Consider the following 22,831-nt stretch of genomic DNA (forward strand, 5'->3'; position numbering starts at 1 on the left):
AGGTTTGCACATTTGGAAGTGAGCCCTGAAAGAAGTTTGGGATGGCTCTGAATGCTTGGTGTCAGAGGGCGTTCTCATACTGGTGATTTGTGAGGATTCACACATGGGCAGGCTTCCTTATATGGGCATGCACTGTAGGCCAAATATCCCCCAAACTCTACTTCCCCCACCCTGCCCTAAGCTTTGCTTCTTTGTTTACGGTGTTGGTAATGTCTCCCAGGAAGTGTTTCTTCAGGTGTAAGGGAAAGCTACATGTGTTTACAATTGCTAACAAAGAAATCAGGCAGAAGTGATTGGAGTTCCTGATTCCCTACCAGCAAAAGACAATTATTTGAAACTGTCAATGGCATTTCACACGGGACTGTTTTGTGAACATGGGCTAGTATGCAGCTGGACTAGCCAAAGCCTGCTGAAGCCTCACATCTTTCCAACATTACTTGGTCATGTCAGAGTCAGAAGAGCAAGCAGTAGGTAACAATTAAACAGTTGTGTCTTGTGTTTATTTTGTGTAAGTCATGGACCCTATGCGGTTGTCTGTGTAGCATTATAGAGTGTGCATGCAGGGAGCAGGGTGCAAATTACAAGTGTGTTGAGTTTGGAGTTTCTCCACAATCAGTGGGGTCTACCAGAGTTCTTAAAACACAAGTCCGGCAACAAACGTGTAATGACCACATTATGTGTTACCGATGCTATAGAAAACCTAATGCTAAAATGCTAAAGCAACTTACTATTGGGAGATGTCTTGAAGTAACCTCTTTTCTTGAGACACTTCTTCACTTCCGGATCGGATTCGGGACACATATACATAGCTGTATCTTAAACGCGGACATTTTAAAAAGATGAATGGCCGTTTATGATCAACTCCTATAAAGTTGGGTTGGGCAGCTATCGGCAGAACAGCGAGCACACTTCTGAGCAGGAATGTGACCAACCACAGTGGAGTGGACGTGCATGGAGGCGGGCCATGGGTGGAATAAATGAAAACAGATTGAAATCACAAAATCCAAAGAAATACCAAAGAAATACCAAATACCCATTCCAAAAAAAAGGGAATGGGTGCAGATTCTGGATTTTTCCGCCACAGAAAGCTTTCTGTGCGGAAAATTAGGACCACCATTAGGGGACTATGGCAGAGTAGTAGGTCCACATTGAAAAAAATTCTATGAGATTTTGAGAATAAAGTTAAAAATATATGAGAATAAAGTCATAAAATTACTCTCATGTGACCTTTGCCCTTGGGAAAAGGTAATATTATAATATTTACAAGAAAAAAAGTCATACATTTAGAATAGGGGGCCACCATATGGTTGGTTTTTCATCTTTCTTAGTCAAAATGCTCATTGTTTTCCTTTTGTAAGTGGATTCAAATAACAAAAATAACACCAAAAAACCTTGACCAAAAATGATTAGCATAAGGTGCATTTAATTAAAAATGTTGACGCTTGTTAAAAACAACAGCACATCAAGAGCAACAAGATGAAACATGACCTATCTTATAGAAACAGCAGGTCAACAGAGCAGCACCGGAGAAAATCACCATGATGATGCCAAGTCCTTGAGGAGAACATCTGCTTTTGCGCTCTGGTGCCGCTTTTCGGGTCTGAAAAGGCTGAAAGACACGCTCCCACAGAGTGAGAATGGCCTGTCGGGCTCCGTCCCACTTTCCTGGCCCCGTCAGACGGTACTGGTAAGAAGTACACGGGCCCAGGAATATGTGGAATGCCAGCCTCGGGTCCGTCAGGAGGAGCCACCAAAGGTTTGGTAAAGCCCCCACTTGCTTGGCTAGTGAGTCCCGGTAAGGGATGACGTCCACATGGAGGGGGTTCTTGTTTTCATAGGTGAAGCTGAAGGAGGAGGCAGGTGAGGCAATAAAAACATGAATAATGATAACATACATATACGTATTTGTCCGTTGAACTGTATTATAAATGTATTATCTGTATGATTTATTTTAAAAAAATTATGAATTTGCACATTTCCTAATGAAAATTAAGGACAAAACCCTAAGATGAGGCTGCCACAAGCGTCTTTTCCTGGCTCCAGCCATGAACCTCACTCACCTTGCCACAACAAGCCATCACATGACTGGTTTTGGCTTGGTTTTTACACTGGCAGAGGGCAAGGTGTACCATTACACTAGCAGGGACAAAAAAATCTAATAATCATAATGGTATCTTACTTTTGACGCACATCCATTTCTTTCTCAAGTTCCTCTGTCATGGTTTCTTCTGAGGGAAGGCTTATTAAACCTGCATGGAGGACAATGGAAGGAAATTAATTCAGTGTTTAACTGTAATTAATAGCAGTTAACAACATATTTTTACACTTGTGTCACATGTATACATCCCTTCTTATTGTCCGTACCATGTATACACTTGAGAGAAGCTTCACTATTCCATTATATTCTCCTGCGCTTATGCGGGTCGCGGATCTTTTCACCACGATGGTCCGGTCAAGCGACTGCATTACTGCTGATGCTCACCTGACTGACCTCACGTTCCCATTTTCTCTCACTTGTGAAAAAGACGCTGCCATACTTGAACTCCTCCACCTGGGGCAGGATCTCATACCCAACCCAGAGGGAGCACTCAACCCTTTTCCGACTGATAACCATGGCCTCTGATTTGGATGTGCTGAGTCTCATCCCAGAAGCTTCACGCTCAGATGCAAACCACATCAATAAAGATTATAGTTCACAGCCCGGAGAGGCAGCCATGTACAAACTGACCACCTACGTATCCTCTGCTTCCTCTATGAAAGTTATGTCAGTGGGATTGAGAAGGGCCTCAAAGTATTCCTTCCTGTCTGACTACATCCCCAGTCGAGGTCAGCAGACCCCGTTCCCACTGTAACAGCGTGGACATGGTTTGCCAGAACCTCTTCCAGGCGCTATGGTGTCACCGAACTCCTCCCACACCAGAGTTTTAGCCTTGACCACTGCCGAAGCTGCGCGCCCCTTGGCCTAACGGTATCGCTCAGCTCAGCATGGTGTTGCTGTTAATGTAAATGTAATGTTAATGCTTACCTAGCTATGCTAGAATTGCTAACTTTCATGCCCTCCTATCCCATTCCTTACTGTTAAGTTGTTGTATGTTGTATACATAGCATCTATTATGTTGAACAAGTACAGTGTTACAGTGCATAACTGAAACACACACTTTAGCAAACATAAAGTAGCTTATTCACAGTAAAGCTACAAGCACACAAAATGGACTAATTCCAGTAAATCTTACTAAAAGCACTTTAACATACCACACCTTTAAAGACCCTTGTGCTCCAGCGAGCCTGCATTTCAGACAGTCCGGTGATGGCGGCGCGGCCATCGATCAAGCCCACCACTGCCAATGTATGCGGGGCGTGGTCTAGTGGAATCACGCGCCTGTAAAGACGATGTCTGCCACATTTGCTTTGAAGAGTGGCGGGCAGGAAGGAGAAGCTGCAGCTGTAGCCTGTGGCAAACACCACCACGTCCACCTGGTTACACAGGAGTGATCACTATTAAAGATCGACCGATAAATCGGCCGGCCGATATATTAGGGAGCCCCTTATATTAGGTAGGCCCTTTTAAAGGAGCATTCCTGGTTTTCAGACCACAAACTAAAGTATATTTTCAAGCACGTATATTGCATGCACTTGGCGTTCATGTTTCCTATTTCAAAACAGTTCAACTAAATTGAACTGTTAGAGGCTAATTAAAAGTTGAACACGTACCATTGCTGTGATTCACCACTGTTGAGGTGTGGGAAGGGTACCGCGACTGCTTGTGTTGTAGGGTCCTCCGGCAACACAAAGCTGCCCGGCGGATGCCTGTCTGTAAATCATGTGGCGGAAAAATACATTGGCGAACACACGCGCCTATCGGCCGATACCGATTCAGATATAGAACGCAAATATCGGCCCGATATATCGGCCGGCCGATGTATCAGCGATGTATCGGCGTGTCGTGTTATGTGTGTGCGCTCTCTCTGAGTGCACACACATACACACACAAAACGAATTGGAGCAGTCGTGTCTGCTATCAGAGGTCTTTAGCGTGCACAACACGAACTTTAATGATGAGAGAAATTTTTTATATATTGTACTAAATTGTGTCAGTGTGATGTGTGTGTTGGGGCGGGGGGTGCGCGTCTCACTGCAGAGGAGCAGTCACCACATCGATGCTGAATAAAACTTAAACTACGACAGAAATGTTTTGCACATGGTTGAATATTTATTCCTTTTAAAGTTGATAATGCCGTTTAAATGTGTGTTTAAGAAAGCTGAATGCTAATGTGTGTTAGGATTAGTGTTTACATTTCAATAAATATTTATTTAAACTTGGGACCTGTAATATTTGTTATCATGGTCATTTTTTCATGTAAATTGAGGGAGCAAAAGCAGTATCGGCCACAAATATCGGCCTAAGCAAAAATCAGCCATCCGCTAAGGGTGATGGGGAAAAAATCAGTATCGGCATCGATATCGAATCACTATTCTACTGCCTATTTGTTTTTATCCATCAACCATCCACCATTACAGTCTCCTTGCAATGGTGTTTGCAATCACCTTTTTAAAACATGTGCTTTACTGCCACCTACAGGGCTAGTGTGGAATAGTAGATAGATAGATAGACTTTCTTTATTGTCATTGCACAATAACACAGCAGTGAAATTGCCAACGAAATGTCGTTGCCTGGCTCCCGTATAATAATAAATAATAATGTGGAGAATAAATAGATGACATCAAATATGAACAATGTACAGCGTAAACAGTAATTTGTACGAATAATTTAAATACTTTTGAATAAATAATAATCATTTAAAGTTTTGTGTGTGCGTGTGGGCATGCAAAGGGGCTTATTTGGCATATTTCATAGGTTTTATTTTAAGGACCCTCATGATGAGAAATTAAGCAAACAAACAATCACCTTGTCCACGATGCTCCCGTCGTCAAACAGCACAGCTGAACCAGAGAAACTTTTCACATTTGGCTTCATCTGTACGTGACCTGTTATGATGCGAATCGGCAGGTCATCGTTCACGACAACTCTCTGAGAAAGGAAGCTGCCGACAGGATTATTAAGTAATTAACAATTTCCATTCTGGCCAACAATGTAAATGTAATCTAAACGCAAAATACGATGGTTTAGCATTTATATATTAATTATGGGTGTCAAAATACACTCAGCTCACGAGATTATACATGATATTACGCTCATGACAACGAGATGTCAACATTGCTGTGGTCAGATCCAGATTGTTGTCTTCCTTTATTTATTTGTAGCCACGTGACACATCACAGGTAAGTGCGTGTGCATGGGGGTATATGTGTGTGTGCGCGTGTGTATCAGATGGTGTGAGTGAGTTTGTGTGGTTTTCTATGAGATAACAAGCACACAAAAACAATGCTATTGAGCAAAACACTTATGAGCCAATAAAGTGACTTCAATGAAACTAAGCATAAGCACAAGGCCTACTACAATACACATTAGTAAGCAACATGCGCACAATTGAACAGCAACACATGTCGTGGCGATGCTAACGAGGATAACTCGCCATGCAGTTAGCAACCAGCTTGGCGGTTAATTGTAAAGGCGCACGACACTATACAACAATTTAATATGGTCCAAACGTCATCTAACATTAAAACAAGTGAGAATAAGAGAGTTACTCGCGTTTACAGACGCACATAGCTATTTATAGCATCAACCCAAAGTCTGTGTGGATACAACAACTCCCGAAGCTAAGCAGCTGCCGTGGTACCCGACCGTGTAGTAATTATGATTAATTATAATCATAATTACTAATTACGTTTGCATACATACATGTCAACGTGAAAGAACCAAAACAGAACAAGTATCACCAAAGAGTATTTTGTACAATTACCATCCATTTTTTGCTGCTGATCCTCACTAGGGTTTTGGGTATGTTGGAGCCTATCCTAGCTGTCTTCAGGCGAGAGGCGGGGTACACCCTGGACTGGTCGCCAGCCAATCACTGGGCACATATAGACAAACAACCATTCACACTCACATTCATACCTATGGACAATTTAGAGTCACCAATTAACCTAACATGAATGTTTTTCCCCGCATACTTGTAAGTGCGTGCTGACTATGTGCAAAAATGTGGGCTAAATTTTGGGATCTGTATGTGGTGAGTACCGCTTCCATGCGGATTGGCGCACACGTGAAATACAACCTTTAGCGGAAGAGGAACTTTTGGAACGTCAAGGCTACCTGCATGTGTGATGTGCGTGCCCTCTTCTGCTACTGACTGCCCCCCCGACCACTTTGTTGAGTTACAAGTTATTTCAAATTTTAGTAATGAAATAACATGGCGACGAGTCCAGGGTGTCAGGATCACTTACATTGTAAGCACCCTGCAAGCATGTAAAACTCATGCGATGCACACAACCGCTCACGGCCAGGCGTGGCATGTGGTGCTCGTTCTTACACCTGGGAGTGCTGCCGTGCTCCCTCCCTTGTCTCCCTTCTCTCCCTGTGTTTGCAGAAAAACGTGGCGGCCATGGCCCCCGCAATAACTGTACAAATAAAAACATGCAGGGCGTGCTGTGACCCCCTGGTGTTGTGTGACGCCTCCGTCTCCCAGGTACTCTTCCTGTATTGTACAGTCTCAGCATTGGGTGGGTCTGTTATGATCTTGCCACTGAGACTTGACCTTATTGTGGGCTGTTGGTAGAAATGGGTGGGTGAAGCTTCATGAAGCTTTAAGGCGTTCCTTCAAATTGTAACGGAACAGATTTGGAGTTTTGGTGCTTCAGTGAAAAGCAACATTAGTGATATCTGGTGGAAGAATGAAGTCAAAGCCATCTGTGTCACTAAAATGAGTGAAAAACAGGTTGCCATTGCAAACACACAAACAAACTCCCCAATGCTCTCATTACAAGTTGTGACGGTCTCATTGACGGTTATTATATACACAAGTTAGCGGCAAAATAACCAGTTTAAGCAATGACAGCCACCGGTCCGTTTCAAACTATCAATGCGTGCTGTGACATCTGTCATGTGACATTTGCAGTGCAATACAAGCTTCGAAGTACTACTTTGGGGCAATGTGAGTCTGTAAATCTGACAAAAACCCAGAGGCTGGCAATTTCTGGGATTTTCCAGATTGCCATTATTTTTGCCTTTAATGCATTAAAGGGTTGATGCCTCTGACTATGTGGCCTGCTCTTGGGTCACATATCACTATAACAACATCACAAAAAATATGGCTCCATTATAGGGGACCTTGAAATCTCACCTGTGTTTTGGTTTGAGTCCATAGACTGTGTGATCAAATGTTTGATTGAGCTTCTTCTCCGTCATCCAGTTGATCCACCTCGGAAAGAGCCTCCTTTTCATCGCGTCTATCCGAGAGTTCATCAAAAGGTCCCGTGGGAGGCCGCCGAGCCCCAAACGGGTCATAACCCATGCTCCACTCCTAGTGCTAAAAAACACCTGTGGCACAAATACGGTGACGGCACTGCTGGTTCACTGGAAAACCAGAGCATAGATGATGTTGATGATACCTTCTCAGCCACTTTGCTGACATCCACAGCGATGTCGCCTCCTGAGTTCCCGATCCCGATCACCACCACCCTTTTCCCCTGCAGACCCTCAAAGCTGCGGTACTCCCAGCTGTGGAAATACTTGCCTTCAAAGCTCTCTATTCCTAAAAAAACAACCTCATGAAATGTGCATGTCAACTTGGGGTTGGAACTGCCATGTTGGGTGCTACCTGGGAAGTCTTTGAGCGGCAGGTGAGGTGTGGTATAGTGTCCTGTGCAAACCATGACAGCATCAAAAATATGAGTCTGCCTCTGACCGTCACGTTTCTCGGTCTCCACCTCCCACTGACCAGTGGTGGCAAAATCTGGAGTCTGCCTCACGCTGACCACAGCAGTCTAAATGACAACAGTAGTTTACAACAGTAGGTTCCATCTTGTAGCCTTGTAGCCTTTGATACCAACCTGCAAGCGGATGTGCTGCAGCAGCCTGAAGGTCTGAGCATAGAGTCTCAGGTAGAGCATCACCTCAGAGTGATGCATGTTGTTTGGGAAGTGGGCAGGAGGTGGGAAGTCGCTGAAGGCCATCATCTCTTTGGAGCTGTTGATGACCACTGACTGGTAGATGTTGGCTCGCCCTGGCTCTGGCTCCTCCTAGGGCAGGGGTGGGCAAATATTTTGACTTGTGGGCCGCACTGAGTTAACAAAATTCTCCGGGGGGCCAGAACATATATTTAACATATATATTTATATAAATAAATATTTATATATTTAAATATATATATAATATAATATATATTTTTTTATATATTTATTTTATATAAATAATATATATATATATATATTAAATATTTAAATATATCATTACATATTTAAATAAAAATGTATTAACACACACACACTATTTTATGCTTATAATTTTCCTTTAATTATTAATCTAATTTTATCTGTAAAAGTGTTATACTATCAGCTGTATGTTCTCATGTTCTTTTTTTCCGGAGCACTTTAATCATCAGACCACATCAAACTATGTCATTTAATTTAACAGTTTTGTTTTTTTTTTTTTTACTAAATAAGACATCCGACTAGCAAGTCATGTTGCTAGTTTGTATGAATATATTAAAAATTGAAATACGGTCGAGTAGTTAGCACGCAGACCTCACAGCTAGGAGACCAGGGTTCAATTCCACCCTCGACCATCTCTGTGTGGAGTTTGCATGTTCTCCCCATGCATGCGTGGGTTTTCCTCCCACATTCCAAAAACATGTTAGGTTAATTGGCGACTCCAAATTGTCCATAGGTATGAATGTGAGTGTGAATGGTTGTTTGTCTATATGTGCCCTGTGATTGCCTGGCAACCAGTTCAGGGTGTACCCCGCCTCTTGCTCGAAGACAGCTGGGATAGGCTCCAGCACCCCCTTGGCATTTGTGAGGATAAGCGGTAGAAAATGAATGAAAGTTGAAAGACTTGGAAAGGAACTGGCGGGCCGGATTCAAACGCTTGGTGGGCCGCATGTGGCCCCCGGGCCGTAGTTTGCCCACCCCTGTCCTAGGGGATCACAGTGTCGCATGAGCACAGTTGCAGAAATGGGGAAAAACATCTATGCGTAAATATATACCAAAATCAGACATGTTCCATTGTGTGGACAAACTATGTACTCATTCGTACTTAGTACCATTTCGCTCAACAAACATAATATATACAATTTTGGCATATTTTAGCACATGTTTTTTTGTGTGTTATTCATTGAAATGTTTGCAAACTTATATAATGTAATCCACTTACGTGCAACCGTCTATGTTGAACAACTTATCATTATTTTTACCATTAAAATGTGCCCATTTAAGTTGACATAAAACCAAATTATTGACCTTTTCTTAACACACCCAATAGAACAAATCTTACAATAATACAAGTACAAAGTACCTTAAACCTCCATAGGCCACCAATGTCATGGCTGCTCTCAAAGCAGGTGGGCACCAGACCTTCTTCCAAACAGGCCTTGATGCTGGTCAGACCCGAAATCCCGGCACCAATTATAGCCACCCTCTGAACCATGCTGGGCTGTGGAAGAGGTTACGGTGATGACACATAGTATATGTGATGTGCTTTAATAGGGAAACAGATTCGGCAAAATGTAGCAACGTTGCGATTTGCAATTCACGCAAATTCAACCAATCAAATGCTATAGACTGCATTCAATAGTTCCTGAAACAAGGCGGGATAAACTACTTGAAAGTGATATTAACATTCAACAAGCCATCCATTTTCTATACTGCTTATCTCACGCATGCACGGGGAGAACATAAACAACATAAACTCTACACAGAGATGGCCGAGGGTGGGATTGAACTCTAGTCCCCTAGCTGTGAGCACTGCGCGCTAACCACTCAACCGTCGTGCAGCCCTGTAGGTGTTTAATTCATTTTGAAAGGGGACCCATTATGTTTTTTATGCACTGAAAATGGAGCTGCTGAAATTACATTCTACTATATGTAAAATTAAAATAAAGGGTTTGTGTGCAGGCCACACCTGGGTTCGATTCCTTCTCAGGCATCTCTGTGGAGTTTGTATGTTCTCCCCGTGCGTGCGTGGGTTTTCTCCAGGTTACTCCGGTTTCCTCTCACATTCCAAAAACATGCTAGGTTAATTGGTGACTCCAAATTGTCCATAGGTATGAATGTGAGTGTGAATGGTTGTTTGTCTATATTTGCCCTGTGATTGGCTGGCGACCAGTCCAGGGTGTACCCTGCCTCTCGGCCGAAGTCACCTGGGATAGGCTCCAGCACGGCCGCGACCCTTGTGAGGGTAAGCGGTATATAAAATGGATGGATGGATGGCATTCTGATTCAGATTTTTCCACTTTTCTGACCTATGAATGTTGTTTGATTAATTTACAGTTTTGTTACTTACTCAATGTTTAGCTTTGTTCAATTATTAATATTTTGCCTTGTCTATGCTTTGTTGAGTTGCCCTTCAACGCAGAACAAAACGTGTTTTTTGTATTTACATTATTAACATACTGTGTGTATATTAATTTAACCGCCTTTTTGAAATAAATAAATAAAAAAGATCCACCTCATCATTTTGTATTCATCTGCCAGACTATCCTGTGTTCATTCATGTAATCAGGAACCCTCTGTTGAACAAACATACCATAGACCCCCTCCCTTGCCGTCACAGTGCCCCGTATGGTTTCACGTTCATTATGTCTGACACGACATTCACATTAATCTGCCTAGCAAGAGTCACCAGAAAAAAAGTAGAGGAATGAGCCCAGGGACAATTGGTGAGTGAAAATGAGGAAAATAAACTGTCTTGATAAACTGTAATAAACTATCCTCTTCAATTTTTTACAAGGACATCAAATCATGATCGCACATCATTGTCGGTCACAACAAGTAAATGTGATAAATTTAGGAAAGCTTGTTGGAGACATCTGTTGTGGAACCCATGACCCAAACATCACCACGAGGCTGTGAGATGACGTTCTTCCAGCTGTCTTTGTGCTTCCACCAAGTCTGTCTGCAGCCATACAGCATGAATACATTCATTTGTGTGCCCTTCATCGTTTCAAGGTGCTGTTATTTTCCTTGGGTGTAGCATAAGAGTGATTAACAATGTAATCATGTTAAATTGGAGCCCGTTGACATGGGCGGTCAATATTTCCTACCAGACTAACTTGAATGGCTTATTAGTCTGTTTTGTACCTAGATGTGTTAGCTCTCAACAAACAAAGGTGTGTGTTCTAGCGGTAATGAAGAAAGCATTAGTCGGTGCCTTATTATTATTATTATTATTATTATTTTTAAACCTTTGATCCGATTCCGAATACTCCCGACCTGTTTGCACTCTTTTATATGTTACTTTTCTATCTTAATTTCTTGCAACAGAGCAGGCTTTGTAATCATGGTATATTGCATTTATCATGTTTATTTTGAATACTGGAGCACTTATACAGAGCCAGTGAAGACAGAAAGAGTGCATTGCCCAACTTACACATACACACACACGTGACGCTCCTCACTCCTTTACGTCCCATTCAGTTGCATTAGAAACACTATCAAGACCTTTTCCCGCCTTACCTGCTGTTCGAATACAACCTTGGGCGAAGACTTTGGAGCACATCATTCATATATGCATATAACTTACATTGATTGTTCTCCAACAAACACCCGGCAGCATCTTCCAGGTTGATTAAATGAGTCCTGTTTGAACGGTCGTGTTGATGAAGTGGAAACAAAACGCATTGAACAAGACTATTATGAATATGATTATGAAATGAAGCCTGATGGGAGGGGCTTGGGATTTATAAGGAGAGCTTTTTCCCACAGGTAGTTGACCAGAAGTTAAAAGGCAGGTCACTTAATTGGTCGGACTCTTCGTGTGTTCCCGATGAATGATCTAAAGCAGTGGTTCCCCAACTTTTTACAGTCACGTACCCCTTCAGATATTTGATGTCAATACATGAAGTATTTCGCATGGTTTAATATGAGCACTGATAGATACGTTATCATTCTTAATAACCTTTATTCCCCTCTGATGTCGGCATCCGTTTCATTTGAATGGACTTAATTTGATCTTCACTTTTGGTTTAAGTCGCATATTAATTTCATAGCAATTTGAACTAGAGAGTTTAACACTCATGATGAAGCAGTGTCTTAACACATTGTCTTATTGTTGAATGAGCAACAAGCAGTTTGTTTTGTAAATATCACCTACTTTGTGTTTGCTGTGATTTCCAAGCACTGACAGCAGTTTGCTATAGTTTTGATCCTGCTGGAATGTTTCCATGATGTCCCAACTATAAAAGAACCACGACCCCCTTCCTAATAGTATTTGAAATACAAAAACACATACAACCAACAATAAAGCCTCATTTGCAGGTGACTCTCCACTCACAGTGACAGGCTTTCACCACTGTGGCCTTGTGGGGATTAATTGGAACACCAATATAAATGAAATTGTCAAGATGAAACACTGTAACTGCACAAAGTAATCATTCAGACTTACTTCTTTGTTGGTATGGTACACACTAGGGGTGTGAATCTCAGCACTGAGGACGATTCAATACACATCTCGATGCACTGCCAGCGATACAATACTTTAACGATACATTGAATTTTCTGGTGATACGATACGATTCACCCTCTTCACGATACGATGCGATAATCATTTAGTTCAAATCAATGCAGTCTGATATATGATGCAATTTCTTGCGATATGATGCAATTCAACATGATACAAATAAGCAAAGGGAAAAAATGGAATTCAGTATTATAATTCAGTTTGTTTTTTTTACTATGCATCACTTCTTGATCATGTTTTTTGCCATCTTAAAACAGCAACAAAAAATTTTCCTCACACTTTCACATCGGCTATGGAATTACAATAGCAGTGGTTCAGTGGTGGAGTAAAACAAACAATAATTACTGCTGTAAAAAATACGGTATGCAGCAACAAAAAGTGACACCTTCAACAGTGCAATCAATATTTGTTTATATTCTGCAAAACATACAGCTAATAAACTGCTAAAATGGAAATCAACTAATACCCCTTTAAAATTGTTTCAAAATTGAGGAAGAAGCCAACTGCTCTGCTGTTCTAATGTCACCTGCTGTGCTGAACACAGGTGTTCAATATAGCTCCAGGACAATTTGGAAAGCAGTGGAAGATCCACTTGTTCTGACCTGATTTGCTTGTTTTTCCCCCGGTGTCCGACGAGGAACTAGACGGGGAGGCAGCGGTAGACTTGTCCGTGTTGGGGTGTCCCCTTTTTAAGGGGGGGATCTGCATGTCTGCTGCAGTTGTACGGCTTCTTAACGCGGCATTCTTTGCAAATGACGAACATTTTGTCGAGCTTTCCGCCGTTCTTTGAGCATCCCAAAGTGTTTACAAACATTTAAACGTTGCGGGGAGGGTTAAATATAGAAACTTCCTCGCTGCTGCTTGCGTGCGAACGTCCATGCTGTTTTACTAGCAGTTGTATGTGCCTCACGGCTTCCGTTCGTATTCAATACAAAACGGGAAATAATGATGGTGCATTCAATGCACCTGGGGAAAAGCATATGGGGGTGAAGTTCAACATTAATAAAACGGTGCTTGTGTCGGATTTTACTGATTCCACAAAACGCATCGCGATGAATCAAGATTTCACCCGTCAGTTGCATCCATACCCAGTGAATGAGCCGATGCACTCGCATTGTGCGCATGCGCATCGATGTATTGATTAATATCGATTATTTTCCACACCCTTAGTACACACAGAACAAGGAACAACTTCCCGCTGTCTCTTTCCTGCTGCGGTCTCAACAGAGTATGAGGCGTTCATGCGCACTCCTAATTTTGAGTGTTCGGCGCTAATTGTTTTCAGTTTCATTCACGTACCCGATGGCAATTGACGTAGCCCTGGTGGCTACGCGTACCCCACTTTGGGAATTACTGATTTAAAGGGTTAAATAAAATTAATTTTATCTTCATTGAACACATTATTCTTTTCAAAGATGATGAAGAGGTAGCAGTGAGATCAACACGGACACCATGTTGGTGTTTTGTCATTAGTTATTTATTGAATTCTCCCCTCAGGCCTGTGCTTTTCTTTTGATCATGGCGATATAAAAAAAACCAAAATGGAGCCAAGTAAAGTTTCAAGCATTTGATAAAGAGGGTGAGAAACATTGATTGGCTGTTGACCACTCCAGGGTGTACCCCTCCTCCCGCCCAAAGTTAGCTGGGATAGGCTCCAGCATATCCCTGTGACAGCATAGAAAACAAATGATTGGATGAAACAATATGAAATAACTCGAAGGTGGCATCCATGTTGATCTAATTGTAAAACTATAACAACTTGTTTTGTGTGAACAACAACAACAGAGTCAGCTACTGATGTCATCAGAGGTGAGCACTGGAGCTGACGTCCAGGTCCTGTTACCATGTATTACCAAGCTAATAGTCTGCATAGCAGGATGTTTTGTGATTAAAAATACATTAAAAAGACAGCGTATTAATAACACAACAAGATGCTTGCCATATTGTAATCTAAACAGAAAATGCAAACCGAGGCAGAATTTTTGCGCACATTTTCAGCACTAAAAAACACACTAAAAACCACTGTAAAGCATATTGTTTTTGTAAAGATTCTGGTCTTTCTGGGGTACAAAAGAACAGTGAAAACATTGACAACAAATTCAGAAACTCACAAGCTGATGCAATGTTATTGAAAAAATGAACAAATAAACCTCATAGCATAGCAACTTTTGACACAACTTTTTAAAATAAGCTGCCGCAAAATCTGGCTTTTTAGGCTGCATCGACCTCCCGCTCTCAAAAAAGCCAGCGAAAGGGACTGTATAGATAAAGAGCTGAAAGCACACATTTCATTTTATAAGAAAATTTTTTAAAGAAAAAAACGTTTGTCATAAATTTTCTCCATTAGCTGAATATGAAGAGATGTGTTGCATTCATGACAGTTGTGACTTACCGGTTCTCAGATTCAGTCGTTTAAATATCAATATAGGCTGTGAGGAGTGGGTGTTGAGGTGATCAGTGTCTGCTCCACCAGCAAAATCCTTAAACGAGTGACCTGAACACAACACTTGAAGCACCCTGCACAGTGAACTGGAGTTTGAAGATGATAACAGCCATAAATGTGTAACATATAGAAAGTGAGTGCCAGAACATTGATGTTTATATGCCTTTATATAATTAGACATTATAGGTAGAGTTCATGCACCCTACAGAGTTCATACACTGCAAAAACTGATGTTCCAGCATGTACAACCAAGGGGTACGTAAGGAGGAGCATGGTGTCTATCATTTATTGTACAAACAGCAGCATAGGAGGGCTGCTCCTGAGAAAAGCACCATGCTGAGTTTAGAAGAGCTTCTCGCTCTGGGTACCACTCCGATCCTACTGGCTTTGGGTACTACTCTGGTTTTGAAAGGCTGGACCACTCGATCCCACTGAGCAAAGATGGCCTGTCGAGCTCCGGCCCACTGGCCTGGCCCAGTCAGTCGGTACTGATAGGATGTACATGGCCCCAACAAAACCTGCAGAGCTAGTCTGGGATCCTTCAGTAGGAGGCGTGCGATGCTCGGTCGAACCCCGATCTTATCCGCTACAGAGTCCAGGTAGGGGATGTAGTCCACCTGAATGGGGGTGCGTTCTGAGCAGGCGTACCTTGGCAGTAAAATAGACCAATAAACCAATAATTTAGGGCGGCTCAAAGATAGCATCCATCGTCTACAAACTGATCCTATGAAAGCTCTATGTCAACCACTATGCTACCAATGACCCCCAAAGACATTAGAGTGCCTCTAATATATGAAAATAAATCTTCTGTTTTGTACCTGTTATGCATGGTTTCCGTTTCCGTCGCAATTTTATCCAGCATGGTCTCCTCGGGGGGTAATTTTAATAAACCTGGACAGAGAAAATAATGACTGTAGTGGCTTGTGTCATTTATATAGTCTATTTCTATGTCGGAAAGGTGCAAGGTGGCCTCTGTTAACCTTTAAACACTCTGGTTGCCCAGCGGGCTTGCATCTCAGCCAAGGGTGTGAGAGATCCAAGACCGTGGACAAAGCCCACCACCGCCAGCGTGGGTTTGGGCAGGCTGGGCGGGAAGACGTGCTTGTAGAGACAAAGACGATAACCTGACTTTTCCTGCAAGGCTGGAGGCAGGAAGGGGAAGCTGTAGTTGTAGCCCGTGGCGAACACCACCACATCCACCTGGAGAGCAGAAAGGAAAAAAAAAACTAATGAAGGAGGTTTGTTTTTCTTTTGGGAGTTTGGGAACCCATGTCCAGCTCTGCTGTAGACCCTTACCTGGTCTATAACACTGCCGTCAGCAAAGACCAAAGCAGAATCTCTGAACTCTTTGACGTTGGGTTTCACTTGAACGCGCCCGGAGATGATGCGAGCTGGCAGGTCGTCGCTCACCACAGCGTTTTGTGCGAAGATCCTGCCGAGGGATCAAAAGTATTGCGGAAGTTAACAATGCAAACAGAAAGGAGGATAATCTGATGATAATCTGATTTAAATCGAGTTCAACTGAGTTTGGCAGCATTGTTTTTAAGTGGTTTGTACAGATAAGTACAGGAAATTAATTGTGTGAGGGAGGAGAATTTTGACTGAAAATATCTGAAAAAATGTGAAAAAAAAGTGAAAATAATTTTTTGTGGTATTTGTATTATTGTGTTTCGTAATTGTTAAACTGTTGAAATAAGTTAATAAAATATACTAATTAAAGAAGAAAAAAATTAAAATAAAGATAGAAATCATCTGAACAATGTCTATATGTGCTCTGTGTTTGGCTGGCAACCAGTCCAGGGTGTACCCCGCCTCTCGCCCAAAGACAGCTGGGATAGGCTCCATCACCCCCGCGACCCTCGCGAGGATAAGCGGTAAAAAATGAAAAAATTAATGAATCATCTGAACAAACTAAAATCTGACAAATGCAAACTACGTAATGTACTGTGTACAGTATATACTTGCAAGTCAAATCTTCTTTTAATATAATCAAATTGGGTCAACATAGCAAAAAAAAAAATTTGACTTTGATTTCAGATTGAATCTTGCTTAGATTTCAGTTTTTGCAGAGTAGACAGCAAAGACTACCTGTAAAAGAACAATATATTAGGTTTTTAGGAATTGTAACAATTGCACAGGGTCTTGTTTCTCAAGTTCATCTATGCCGCTTATCCTCACTCGGGTTGCAGGGGTATGCTGGAGCCTATCCCAGCTGACTTCGGGCGAGAAGTGGGGTACACCCTGGACTGATCGCCAGCCAATCACATGGCACATATAGACAAACAACCATTCACACTCACATTCATACCTATGGACAATTTTAAGTTGATATGACTCCTAAAGTTTCCGGACAAAAATTCAACCCACATTTCTCCTACGCTGTATTAGCTCCTATAAAATACAAATTGGTGCATTGACACCCGACAAGTGATTAGCCTCGCCATCGACTCAGCAAAGGAAACATGATGTTATGATGGTACCCGTGTGGTGGTTTCAGTCCATAGAGTTCATGGTCAAACACGCTGTTGAGTTTCTTCTCCACCATCCTGCTGCTCCAAGAAGGAAAGAGTCTCTGCAGTGTCATGTTCATCCGGGAAGTACCGAGCATGTCCACTGGGAGGCCCCTTGAGCCGACACGGCTCACAATCCACGCGCCACTCCTGGTGCTGAGGTACACCTGCAGGCCGGCACATGCTTGTTGTTCCCCATTCCTTCATGATTATGTTTGCATAAAACTCACCTTTTCAGCAACCCTGCTGATATCCACAGCGATGTCGCCTCCAGAACTCCCGATTCCGATCACCACCACTCTTTTCCCCTGTAGACCGTCAGTGTTACGATATTCCCAGCTGTGCAAGTACTTGCCTTTAAAGTTCTCTATACCTGTAATATGGTCAAATAATTTTGATGTTTTAGTGAATTGAACCTTTTTTCTGATGAAAGATAAGAGTCAAATCTGTCTTTTGGTATGGAATACCATGTCTATATAGGCCAAGAACACAATATTCTGTATGCCTTGAGTCAAAATAATCAAAAATGGCCTAACCTAATGTTAATTATTTATAATAATTAATAATTAACCTAATAATTATTAAAAATTAAAATAACCTAATAATTAACCTAAACATTCTAATGTTTTTGGAATGTGGGAGGAAACCGGAGTACCCGGAGAAACCCACACATGCATGGGGAGAACATGCAAACTCCACACAGCTGCAATTTTCAGAAAATTAAATTGGGGAAAAAGTTATAATACTGTATTATAGGAATAAAGTCAAAATATTATGGGAATAAATACACACTATTACAATAGAAGATTATTTAAGAATAAAGTCAAAATATTTGAAAAATTATTTTTAAAAACATCCAAAATGAAGAAAATATTTGTATATGGAGATTGAGTGAATGAGTGGCTACCTGGGAAGTCTTGGAGCGGCAGGTGAGGCGTAGTGAAGTGTCCCGTACAAACCATAATGGCGTCGTAGACCTGACTTTCCCTCTGACCGTCACGTCTCTCGGTCTCCACCTCCCACTGACCAGTGGTGGCAAAATCTGGAGTCGGTCTGACACGGGCCACAGAAGTCTGAGACCAACACAGCAAAACAAACAATGATCTGAACCAATCATCTGAACCAACTGCAGTATCACAACTGTTCAAAACCTGAGAACTTGAGGTAGTCCAACTTCCATTCTGTGGTATTTTGTATATGAGGGGGTTCAAAAGGACACAAAGGCGTATTTCTCGATGTAGCTGTCTTTATGGTCAACCAATTTCTGAATGATCTGAATCATGGAGGAAACCTTTGTTTATCATTCATTCATTCATTCATTTTCTACCGCTTATCCTCACGAGGGCGAGGGGCGGGTTACACCCTGGACTGGTCGCCAGCCAATCACAGGGCAGATAATGTGCTCTCTACAGTCATGTGATCAACATGTGGACAGAGCGCAGGAGAAGAAGACATGGATGATGCTCACCTGGAATCGGATGTGCTGCAGGAGCCTGAAGGTCTGAGCATACAGTCTGAGGTAGAGCATCACCTCGGAGTGGTGCATGTTGTTTGGGAGCTCGGCAGGAGGCGGGAAGTCGCTGAAGGCCATCCTCTCTTTGGAACTGTTCAGGACCACGGAGAAATAGATGTTGGCCCGTTCAGGCTCTGGTTCCTCCTGGTGCACAACAACAACAATAACGCATCTCTATGGCAACATTGTAATTCCACATATTGGCCACTAATGTCACCTTAAACCTCCATAGGCCACCAATATCATGGCTGCTCTCGAAGCAGGTGGGTTCCAGACCTTCATCCAGGCAGGCCTTGATGCTGGTCAGACCTGAAATTCCGGCGCCGATCACAGCCACCTTCTGAACCATGCTGAATGGATGGATGAAAAAGAGGATTTGAATATACTGAACATACCGACCTCAAGAATGTTGTGTTCTATGTATCGAAACATGGAACCTAACAAAAGAAAGATTAGATTATTGTCTTTCATCAAAAAATTGTTTACGTATACCTTTAGTTAGCCCCCCCTTCCCAAAAAGGGGAGAAAAAAAGCTTTGACACAATTTTTTTTGCTTTTCTGACAGCTCATATATAGGCCATCATAAACAACACAAAAAGGGTTGTTTCAAAATAACAATTTATTTCCAAATATAAAATCCTGAACCACAATTTTCACATTTGCCACTCAACTGTATGTGTGCATATGTGTGTGCATGCGTTAAAATTTCCCTACAATGGCTCTTCCACGCTTGCTGTCGAGCGTGTTAATACACGCAAATGAACCATGCTGAGCTCTTAACAAATACTTCTGCCAACTGTGTACCATAACTAACTCCCAAGCTGTACTGGGAACATGACTCGGAAGACACGCCACACCACAACAGAGCGGGTGAGTTGGCACAAGGTTTTAAAGTATGTGTAATATAATCTGTAAATAGTTTTTGTGCGCAAATATTTTTTTGTTTGGTTTGATAAAGAAGACATACATTCTGTCCATACAGTTAGGTCCATATATATTTGGACACTGACACATGTTTTTTTTTTTTAGCCTTCTACTGAAACATACTCCAAAGATAGTGATATAATGGACATGGACATAAAGTGCAGACTCTCAGCTTTCATTTGAAGGTATCCACATTCAAATTGGATGAAGGGTTTAGGAGTTTCAGCTCTTTAACATCGGCCACCCTCTTTTTAAAGGGACTAAAAGTAATTGGACAATTGACCAAAAGGCTATTTCATGGGCAGGTTTGGGCAATTAATTCATTATAAATTAAGTAGATATAAAGCCTGTAATTGATCTGATGTGTGGTGTTTGCATTCAGAAGATTTTGCTGTGAAGACAACATGCGGTCAAAGGACCTTTCCATGCAGGTGAACCAAGCCATCTTTGGCCTGTGAGAACAGAAAAACCCATCAGAGAAATGGCTACAAACAATTAGGAGTGGTAAAATCTACAGTTTGGTACATCCTGAGAAAGAAAGCAGACACTGGTCAACTCAGCAACGCAAAAAGACCTGGACGTCCAAGGAAGTGGTAGGTGGTAGATGATGGCAGAATCATTTCCATGGTGAAGAGAAACCCCTTCACAACAGCCAGTGACATGAACACCACTCTCCAGGAGGTAGGAATATCAATACCCAAGTCTACCATAAAGAGAAGACTGCACTAAAGTAAATTTAGAAGGTTCACTGCAAGGTATACAGGCCGCTCATAAGTCTGAAGAATAGAAAGGGTAGATTGGACTTTGCTGAGAAAGATCTAAAAAAGCCAGAATCATTCTGGAAGAACATTCTTTGGACAGATGAAACCAAGATCCTCTACCAGAATGATGGCAAGAAAAAAGTATGGCGAAAGCTTGGAAGCACACTACATCCTTGGTAAAACACAGGGGAGGCAGTGTGATGGCTTGGGCCTGCATGGCTGCCAGTGGCACTGGGTCACTAGTGTTTATTGATAATGTGACACAGGACAGAAGCAGCCGGATGAATTATGCGGTGTTCAGAGACATTCTATCTGCTCAGATCCAGTCAAATTCAGCCAAATTGATTGGGTGGGGTTCATAATACAGATGGACAATGACCCAAAACATACAGTAAAACCCAGGAGTTTATTAAAGCAAAGAAGTGGAATATTATTGAATGGCAAAGCCAGTCACCTGATCTCAACCCAATTGAGCATGCATTTCACTTTTTAAAGACTAAACTTAGGACAGAAAGGCCCACAAACAAACAGCAAATAAGGTCCTGGCAGAGCATTCGAATGGAGGAAACCCAGCATCTGGTGATGTCCATCACTTCAGGACTTCAAGAAGTCATTGTCAGCAAAGGGTTTTCAACCAAGTATTAGAAATGAACATTTAGTTTTCAGTTACTTAATTTGTCCAATTACTTTTGAGCCCCTGGAATGAAAAGATTGTGTTTAAAAACTGTTTGTTCAACCCGCTACATTAAAGCTGAAAGTCTGCACTTGAACTACATCTGAACTGTGTCATTTCAAATACATTGTGGTAGTGTACAGTACCAAAATTAGAAAAACTTTGTGTCCGTCCAAATATTTATGGACCTAACTGTAAATGACAATTACCCCATGGCCCTGCCAAGATTCTTTGCTTGACGGCTGCCACGTTTTTCAACCAATTGCAATTTGACACACACGTGCTTGTCAGTCCTGTACAGATCTGTACCAAAAAAAATCACCACCAAAGAACACGTATGGACTAGATGCTTACTCCACTCAAGTTTCAAAAGATTTGTTGCTGTCTTAATTTTGTTTATGTCTCCTAAAACCTTTTGGTTGCACCCCAAATGATACCACATGGGCTGGAATCTGTGTTGGGAACTATTAGGCGCCCCAGAGATGGGATTTCACCCCCTGGGATGTGTTAAATTTGGGCATGTGCTCCACTTTGTAACATGCATGAGGACTGAAGCACACTGTGGGAATACAAAGAGCTTCATTGAATGCGTGGAATGAGCATAGCATGCATGTCCCGTATATACAGTATGAGCAAAGTCTTAACGTATATTTAGAGAAACCATGTCACCACATAACCTTCCAGTCTACTGTAACTTATGAAAGACCAAACCAAAGGAAAGAAAACACAGTACCTGACAAATGTCCTTTTTTGACAGTGTCTCCAGCACGATGTTCTTCAAACTCTATATTTAATTGTCTATCTTGACAAACCAGTTTTTATTTTACCAGCCCCTCCCTCTTTTCTGCAGCCAAACAGAGATTTAAACATACAGTTGTCAGCTGGAGGCAGCAGTACACTTCAGTTGGGAAGTTTTTTATTTTTTATGCATACAGAATGGGAACTTTGTTGGGTTGAGGAAGTAGAAGTTTTGTTGGTTTTTTCTACTTTTTATGGGTCTTTTCATTCTTAACAGGAAGTGCTTGCATCCTGCAACTTTAAGTCGAGTGTGCCGTATGTGGTCTTCTGTGCATAGGGCAGAACACAACACTATCCAAGGGGAGGAGTTATTATTCTGTTGTATAACGTGAATGTGCCATAAACACTAAAGCATGAACATATGGACACAATGAAGACAGAGAGTGAGACGGTGACGTCACAAGTGGAGACATGTTCCCCAGGACATACACTGCTAAAAGAAGACTTTTTTTATACAGTCCAACAGACTTGCACAGCGAGAGTATGGTCTGGGATTTTAGAGTTAAGTATTCATCATTGAAAAACTTGGCTCTGTGTGCTTCACAAGTTACACATGTTGCAGGTACCGACCTGATCAAAATCTTAAGACCAGTTGAAAAATAGTTGGAATTTACCTTTTGCACATTTGGATC

At 41.9% G+C, this 22,831-nt stretch overlaps 2 protein-coding genes across 3 annotated transcripts; both read right to left on the reverse strand.

Moving 5' to 3' along the window:
• Nucleotides 1-1,449: 1,449 nt before the first annotated feature.
• LOC131129454 (flavin-containing monooxygenase 5-like) lies at nt 1,450-12,088 on the reverse strand. Its single transcript, XM_078789894.1, has 10 exons — nt 11,642-12,088; nt 9,416-9,553; nt 7,954-8,142; nt 7,722-7,887; nt 7,513-7,655; nt 7,245-7,441; nt 4,907-5,042; nt 3,258-3,474; nt 2,180-2,249; nt 1,450-1,844 (listed from the first exon to the last, which is right to left on the reverse strand). The coding sequence occupies exons 1-10, from the start codon at nt 11,672-11,674 to the stop codon at nt 1,463-1,465; spliced, it is 1,671 nt and encodes a 556-aa protein (XP_078646020.1). The 5' UTR covers nt 11,675-12,088; the 3' UTR covers nt 1,450-1,462.
• Nucleotides 12,089-14,733: 2,645 nt separating this feature from the next.
• On the reverse strand, nt 14,734-22,729 carry LOC131130123 (flavin-containing monooxygenase 5-like). Of its 2 annotated transcripts, none has more exons than XM_058074312.2 (10): nt 22,135-22,729; nt 19,261-19,393; nt 18,999-19,184; nt 18,438-18,603; nt 17,761-17,903; nt 17,501-17,697; nt 16,317-16,452; nt 16,001-16,220; nt 15,839-15,911; nt 14,734-15,668 (listed from the first exon to the last, which is right to left on the reverse strand). In XM_058074312.2, the coding sequence occupies exons 2-10, from the start codon at nt 19,390-19,392 to the stop codon at nt 15,302-15,304; spliced, it is 1,620 nt and encodes a 539-aa protein (XP_057930295.2). In that variant the 5' UTR covers nt 19,393; nt 22,135-22,729; the 3' UTR covers nt 14,734-15,301. The 2 variants fall into 2 exon arrangements, with proteins under 2 accessions (XP_057930295.2, XP_057930293.2); XM_058074310.2 differs by having other exon boundaries at nt 18,999-19,187.
• Between the last annotated feature and the right edge of the window lie 102 nt (nt 22,730-22,831).

This window comes from Doryrhamphus excisus, linkage group LG4 (assembly GCF_037039965.1).
Source record: "Doryrhamphus excisus strain RoL-2023G ecotype Guam linkage group LG4, RoL_Dexc_Guam_v1.1, whole genome shotgun sequence".
Classification (NCBI taxonomy): Eukaryota; Metazoa; Chordata; class Actinopteri; order Syngnathiformes; family Syngnathidae; genus Doryrhamphus; species Doryrhamphus excisus.